The 7,908-nt window shown below is 39.4% G+C and overlaps 1 protein-coding gene across 3 annotated transcripts in view; it reads right to left on the bottom strand.

Annotated features, from left to right (window-relative positions):
• CDH13 (cadherin 13) overlaps positions 1-7,908 on the bottom strand; it is a 448,971-nt gene that overhangs the window by 20,163 nt on the left and 420,900 nt on the right. For all 3 annotated transcript variants that reach the window (XM_064670959.1, XM_064670957.1, XM_064670958.1), the window contains exon 12: positions 1,006-1,239. In XM_064670959.1, the coding sequence (XP_064527029.1) occupies positions 1,006-1,239 (234 nt within the window). The remainder of the gene's footprint in view (positions 1-1,005; positions 1,240-7,908) is intronic.

The following is a 7,908-nucleotide window of genomic DNA, read 5'->3' as shown; positions in this document are numbered from 1 at the left end:
TATACTAATGAAATGCTGAGGCATGTCACCCTCATTGCATGAAGAGGGAAGAATATATTTACTTGCCTAAGGTAAAAAAAAACCTTCTTGTAAGAAAATACAGGCAAAGCTGCTGAAACACTCTCTTGATTTTCCTGAACAGTCAGTGAAGGGAAGTAAAACCCCTTCAAATCCACAGATCTGATCCACCTGAGCAACAGAGGGTTATAACAGCTCCTGGTACCCAGGTGAGGATGCAGATTCACCCAGGTGGGTGTGCTAACTCTTTTAGAGGGGGAACAGAGTTGTGGTTTGATGTTTGGAGAACTGCAAATAAATAAATAAATAAATGGGTTCCTTCACTTTGTCCTGCAGGCAGGGACAGACATCACATCCAGTTTTTTGTAAGACATGAAATGAACTAAAGCGTTGGAGAGTAGCAGAGATAAATAACACATTCTAGAAAAAAAATAGGAATGATCTACATTAAAAAGAAATGTTGAAATTTGTGCCCACAACTTGCCATACAAACCTTCTACAACTGCACAGTGTGTGCTGTGATCCTCTTGTGAATCATGTAAGGTCCCAGTGCGTTGGGGTATTTTATTTGTGGAGAGTTCAAATACTTAAAATTAGGAAGTTTTTCAGTTATATTGTTAAAGCCCATGCAAAACTTCCATGCTGTCCTATAGCTAGGCCTTGTGCACCTCATGCAAGCAAATTCCATGCCCTGAAATATCTTTACAAAACTGTAAGTCATTAGTAGCCTCTCTTTACTGAAAGCTAAAAGAGGCAACTTCAATCAACATATCAAGAAGAGGAAAAACTTTCAGTTCTCAGAATTATTATGTTCCACAGGCAGCTGGTCCCAGCAAACCCAGCACAGTGTAAAGCAGCAGCAATGGGTCCATCCTGCAAGACTTTCCTACAAAACTGCTCCAGAATTCACAAAGTGCCTCAGGATAAGTACACTGGGATGTAGAGGTGGGAGGACTAAATGCACAGTAATAAAAGTAACAGACTTACTGTTAAGCTTGTTGATTCTCCACAATTTTTCTGGGCCAGACTGCTTGCTCAGTTCAAATTTAAAAGGGTCTGTGTTGGGATGAAGGTCTTTGTCTGATGCTCCAAGTACCACTACCCTGAGATCTTTTGCATCATCACAAACTTTTGCCAGTGTTGGATAAAGGGACGGGACGTTGTCATTGACATCCTCCAAGGTGATGTGTAAAGTTCCTGTCCCCGTGGCAGGAGGGTTACCTATTTAAAAAACCAAACATTTATTTATTAAATCATACTTCTTTCATAAACTCTTGCTCTTATTTGCACCTGTGTGCTTGCAAAGGGAAATAATTTTTATAGTCCTTACCTCTTTTATATGAAAATGATTGTTTAAAAAAACCTGATGAGTCATTCTTGTAAATTCACTGCTGTATTTTCAAAATGCAGCCTGTCTGATTCTCTACATTATGGAAAATTATTCTATGGAAACCTCTGGGAGAGGAATATTTTGAAGCTAAAATGAGAATAGGACATGAATAGATATCTGGAACAGAATCTGTTCATCAGCACCTACTGAGAGAAACATAGAGGGAAACATCCCCTAGACAGCACAGTATTAGAGGAACCAAGAATAAGACAAGTAAGAGGAAAAATGACAGAGAGAGGAATCAGGTTGTTGTGGATGTCCAGAACAGGAACAGATCATTCCCCAACAACCCTTAGGGCCACATTTAGTTATGTCAGCAGAAGTGAAACCTGTCAACAAGCAACCCAGGGATGGTTTATTTACCCAGAGCCACCCTGTGTCAGCAGCAGAGTTTCCAGCTTTCTCCAATTACCTGCCAGCTCCAGGGGTGAGGGTGCTGTTTGCTCACCGTGGTACCACTACAAGGCTCAGTGCCAAGGCTGTGACTGACAAACCAGCTGTGGCACCAGGAGTGTTTGGGAGGCAGAGTGTTCCCCTGGGAGCCGGGCTGAGAGCAGCCCCTCATCTCCCAGGGTCACAGAGGAGCCGACAGGAGCTAAGGACTTTCAGTCACTACAGATGTGCCGTGGCTGGGCCAGTAACCCACTGCTTTCAGCCTAAAGCTCAACAGCTACTTTCAGATCCCTTTGCCACCCCATTTTAATCACCTCAAAGTTTTCTAAATTCACATTACATCCTTCACTGCACTTCACAATGTCTCATTTGAAACGCTGCACTAGTGGACCGTTTGTTATCCTCGTTTTTCCGGTTTGGTACCCAGGAACTGTGACCTCTGCACTTCCCTTGGCTACAAACTCTTCACAGGTAGAATGGATTCAAGAGGTTGCACTTAACCTGTAAAGCACCAGAGCGATGTGTCACAGTTTCTAGTTGAGCCCTGGAAGAGGTTTCACTTTAGCATAATTACCCTGCCCAGAGCAGCCCAATAAACTGCGGAGTTATTGCTGTGCTGGGAGTGCATCCTAAGGGAGAAGTAAATACCCTGTGGTCTGGATCTGATAAACTGCTAACTGAGCAGAATGCAATTAGTCCTTTCAATAACAAATGTTACTAATGGTGACACTTCATCTGTTTCATTCTCACATAAATGCATCACAAAGGCTGAATGTTCATAGTTCTGCAGCTTTGCCCTCCCTTCTCATCTGCACTTTGTCATCAGAAGGGTTAGGGTTGAGCTCTTTTTAATGAAAAAGAAACTATTTTTCACTTTTTATTGGACTAATTGAATTTGCAGAAAGACTCTAACGCATTTTTTTGTTCTTGATATATTATTAAGTAAAGTCACACGGCAGAATGGATGAAAAGACAGTCGAGTATTTGAAATATGATCATAAAAGCCAGCCTTTCATGCACTTAATTAAACTGCTGTCTTTAATTTTGAATGCATTATTTCCACACTGGACTGATAATGTCTTATGCACTGCCCTTCTTATCTTTCTCTGAAGTCAGTAATATTAAAATCTGCCTTTTGAAATTAAGAAGCCAACAGCATTATGGATGTCCTGTTATTTTGTCACGCGCTGCGTTTTCCCTGCCATGGAAATGTCTCACTCTTTGTAAGGGCCAAGGCAAGTGTTACACACAAACAGAGAGAAAGGAAATTGCTTTTGTTCATTTGAATGACTTATTCTTTGGTTGGTTTATTCATGATGATTTGAACAAAATCTTTCGGTGATTTATGAAGACCTCCAAAAGAAAAATAAGCAAAAGTCAAGGTCATAAACTGAAGCTTGTTATCACACATGTCACAAAAATATAACAAAAAGTGAATCAAGGGAAAATGGTCACAACATATCCATTGGGAATGTAGGACTTTCACAAATTTGACAGTTTTATGCTGTAGAAATAATTCAAAAATCCCATGATCTCCAGACAGCTTTGGTTTTGAAATGAAAGATATCCACAGCATATTTTAATTCCAAAGTAAAACTTCTTTTAATTTGTATTTTAAAACCTTGCAGCTGAAAGCAGAATTAGTGTGTAAACCCAGACATAAAGGGCTCTGTCCAACAACCCTTGGGAGCAGCTTTTCCAAAGAGCTCTGCTCCCACTTCTGTCACTGAACAGAATTGTCCTTCCCTCCTGAGGCCGAACACTTTAAACCTTCAGGTGTCTTTAGAGCCACTTGGGATAGAGAGGATCCCAAACTCCTGCTAAGGCTCCCACAAGTGGCATATCTGGGAATATACTATGGCAAACAGAGGAATGGAACAGCATTACTGATGGGTGTAAAAGCTGCTGAAACAGAGGCTGAAGGATGAATAATTTCATCCTGAAACAAAGTGAAAGCCTGGCATTGAATCCTGATTTTAATAATCTAAGGCAAGGCTGGGAACCCTAACTTGGGAGATCTCACTTGCATTTCAGTCTCACTGAAGGTCACTTGTAGCTGCATTTAGTGAAAAAAAATACTTTCAAAAGAAATATTAAAGAATCAGATACTTTGCATACTTCTTCATGGTTGAATTTTAATGAAAAGCTCTGCAGAATCCTATTTGAATTATTACTGTAAAGTCTTAAATTATAAGCCCTCTTTGGAATTAACCAGGTGTGGTTTTTCATATTTTTTCTTTTAAAATTGGGTCTTTAAAATATTTTCATTTTAATATTTAATGGATGTTATAAACTAAACAAATTGGGTATGATAAGAACATTTCATCCCAGTAAACAAAATTTCATTTAATTTGTGAAAAACAACAGGAAATCCTCAAGAAGCATTTTCCTTTCTAGTTTGATTTTTTTTTCAACTTTTGCTACCAAACTTGACTTGATCTAAAATGGAACAACTTGCCCAAGGGACAATAAGGATTATCAACCACAAAAAAAGTACATTTCCACATGCTGTGTGAAAATGGACATTAAATGAATCAGATGAAAGTCAGTTCACATGTAAATAACATAAATTATTTAGTGGCACAGCTAAGGAACAAAGCACTGATAATCACCTACCAAGAAAAATGTCAGACACACAAGTCAAAAAATGTTAAAGCTGGGAGGCACTCAGTCTGTGGGTTTTCACTTCTATTTAGGAAGTTCACCTAACAATATTGAAAGCTAAACACAGAAAACCTCATCTATTTACAGATCTAATGGTTTCCATCACAGGCATCAAAGCAAAGGAATATTCATGTAAATGCCTTTACTAACAAAATGTAATTAGGAAGAAATATGAAATAAAGGCATTTAATTTGAACTATTATACTTTCTAGTTTGATTTATGTTTGAGAACATCAGAAATGTTGGATTCTGGCAATAGTTACCAAATTTCCAAAGGGGACAAGTCAAACATTCTAGAGAATGTTCCTTGGACACCTCCAGGGATGGGGACTCCACCACCTCCCTGGGCAGCTCCTTCCAATGTCTGACCACCCTTTCCATGAAGAAATTCTTCCTGATGTCCAACCTGAACATCCTCTGGCACAGCTTGATGCCACATCTTCTTGTCCTGACACTACTTGCCTGGGAGAAAAGCCGAACTCCCACCTGGCTAAAACATCCCATCGGGGAGTTGTAAAGGCAGATAAGGTCCCCCCTGAGCCTCCTTTTCTCCAGGCTGAGCCCTCCCATCTCCCTCAGCTGCTTCTCTATGACTTACATACCTCAAACCTGGACTGTGAGAAAAAGGGCTTCATGCTTTCTAATGAAAACCTAAACACAAATTTCTGTCTCATCCCTCATGTTGGTTTTTTTTTCCCCTCCATATGCTGTTTTTCTACTCAGAAAATGTGTGCATGCTCGGTGATTTGGCAGCAGGTCCCCTCTCTGCAGGCAGCAATCCCACTCAGACAGGCAGATTCCATTACTTTTCGTGTTCAAGCTGAACTCTATTAATGGTTCAGCCAAAGCAAATGGAACCAGTAGAGTGGGAAGACACCAAGATTTGGGTTTGCTGCTCAGAAAACTGCTCTCATCAATGCCATATGCTGACATTTTCATCCCCAATTTCCCAGGAGTTGAAATTTCCTGTGCATTTTCTCTATGTATTGGCATATAGATATTTTTTTACGGAATGCATAAAATAAATAGCCTTTAAAAGTTACAATCCTTCATTCATTCCCTCAGATAATCTATGCAGATCCTACTTTTGAGTAATTACATTTCCAAAGAGCACAGCTCTTTCAGCATATCAAATTGCTACTGACATATGCCATCCATCTTAAATACTGTTTTCAACATTCTAATTTCTTTTTCTAATCATGAGTCCATGATGACAAATTAAAACAATATTTTCTGTGCAATTCATATTTTACTGAAATTTCAAACGGCAAGAAAAGGATGAGTCTTCAATTTATTTTCTCTTCTCAATTAATACAGCAATTAAGATAAGGGGTCTAAAACTGGCTTAATTGGGTTGCCATGGTAACTAATTGCCTGATTTCTTCAAAAAATAGCATGTTTTAGGTGGAATCCATCTATGGTAATTTAATTATGTACATCATGAAGCGAGAAGACAGGTTAGATACATGTAAGGAAAAGTTTTAATTGCAAATTGCTACACATCTCTTTGTTATTCCATGTTTTTCTAGATGTTGTGTGTTACTGTTCATCAAGCAGAGAACAGAATGATATTTTTTTTTTCTTTTTAATGAGTAGTAGCATCAAGACTTGCACAATAAATGAGATTTGGAATTTCTTGGGTGTAGTTCAGCTGGTCTTTGGAAACAAGGGAAAATATGAACACTAGACCCTGATTCAGTACTTCTTTATTTTGCTCAGGAAAACTGAAATAATGCTCCTCATCCTGCCAATTCACACACGTGCAACTGCCAGTCATAGAAGCAACATCTGAGCTGCTTTTTATTTTTAACTGGCAAGTGAAGCTCTCAAGGCAAACACTGAAACCACACCTATGGAATCACATCTCTTTCTAGTCCTCTGGCTCTCTTAACCTTTCCCTTGCTCAAACACACACACAGACAGGGCTGTTTCCTCTAGCTCAGCCCTCCTGTGGGACATCCTGCCCTGACTGTGATGTCACATGCCGGGGATGGTGACATCATGTAGGGAAAAACCCACTTCCAGAGAAGAGAACAGTTGTTTTCCCCCACGCAGTACTGCTGTGAGAAACAGGGCTCACTGGGGATTTTGTGGGTTTGAAGCTACATCACCTGAAAATTCAAACCCTTAACTCCATCCCTGACCATTTTTAGCATCTGGAAGAGCTGGCACATTTTTAACGACATTTATTCTCTATGTTTCATATAGCAGAAGTGCTTATATTCCCAATTTTTGTCTCAGGAGCTCCCCGATGATGAGAACAGCAGGAAAGAAGGTGCCACCCTCACTCTGGATGAGAGGATCTGTCTCTGTGGGAGAATATTTCTCCCTGGCTTTGGAGAGGTGGTAGCCCACCAGGATGGCATGAGAAAAGTGAAGCTGATAACTGCATTTAACCCAACCAGCAAGATTAGTGTGTCATCACTTGTCACCAGATGACAGACTTGAACAGCACAGGTGTTTTTTCTGTGTACCAGGCAAAGAAAGGTAACCAAAGATTTTCTTCTAAAGAGACAGAAAAAGCTACACAATGGGGATATTAACTGGGGCATCCTGCCCTTCCACAAAAGGAATGATTATTGCATAAATAAGCTGAATCTGGGGATGTTTTGTTATTCATGCCTCTTAAAGAAAAGGGAGAAACCGATTTTAGCTTTTTAAGATTTCATATATTTCCCAGGTATTTTTTAGCTTCACCTCCAGACATGTTTTATTCCTTCCTTCCTTCTTCTAAATTGTGACTCAAACTCTCAGAATACAGAAGGATAAAGACCTTTCCTGTAGGCTTTTTATCATGACTGACCTTATGAGGAAAACCTGCAGATATTCTGCTTTATGACAGTCATCCAAAGGGCTCCGGTGTACAACAGGATGTGTAGGATGACACCACCACATGGTCATGCAGCAAATCTGGAAGGTTTGCTCAGGCAGATTTCTCCAGTTCAAATGCTTTCTTGTCTGTATTTCATATAGATGTGTTTTACAGATATACTCCCAATAATTGCCCCGTGTGCTTGTGACACTGCATTGGGGTCAGCGATTAGTGCTAAATTCAGGGAATAAAATGATCACTTTTGCTAATTGAATGAAACCTCTGCTGTTTCCCAAGTTTGCATAAACCTGACTTTGTCCCATTATCAGCTCATTCTCAGATTAAACACAGTTCATGACACTTTAATGTGTTAACTCTGCTTCATGATATTTCCTACCAGTGTTTAATTTCTTCTTTAATAGACCAGAGACTCTGTGTCCACACAGGTCTTTAATAAAAAGTTTTTAAATTCTAAAGACACTACCTTGACCTTTTACTGAAATCAAATGTACAGAGAAAATTAGGATACTCATTGTAGAAGTCCTTTTTAAAAGTGCAATTCACTCCCATAAATGGTCAAAATTTATTATCTATAAAATTAACACTATTTCCATCAAATTTGGTCTTACAC

This window comes from Pseudopipra pipra, chromosome 14 (genome assembly GCF_036250125.1).
Source record: "Pseudopipra pipra isolate bDixPip1 chromosome 14, bDixPip1.hap1, whole genome shotgun sequence".
NCBI lineage: Eukaryota > Metazoa > Chordata > Aves > Passeriformes > Pipridae > Pseudopipra > Pseudopipra pipra.
Note: the sequence above shows the minus strand (reverse complement) of the source record. Positions and strands in the feature narration are given on the sequence as shown.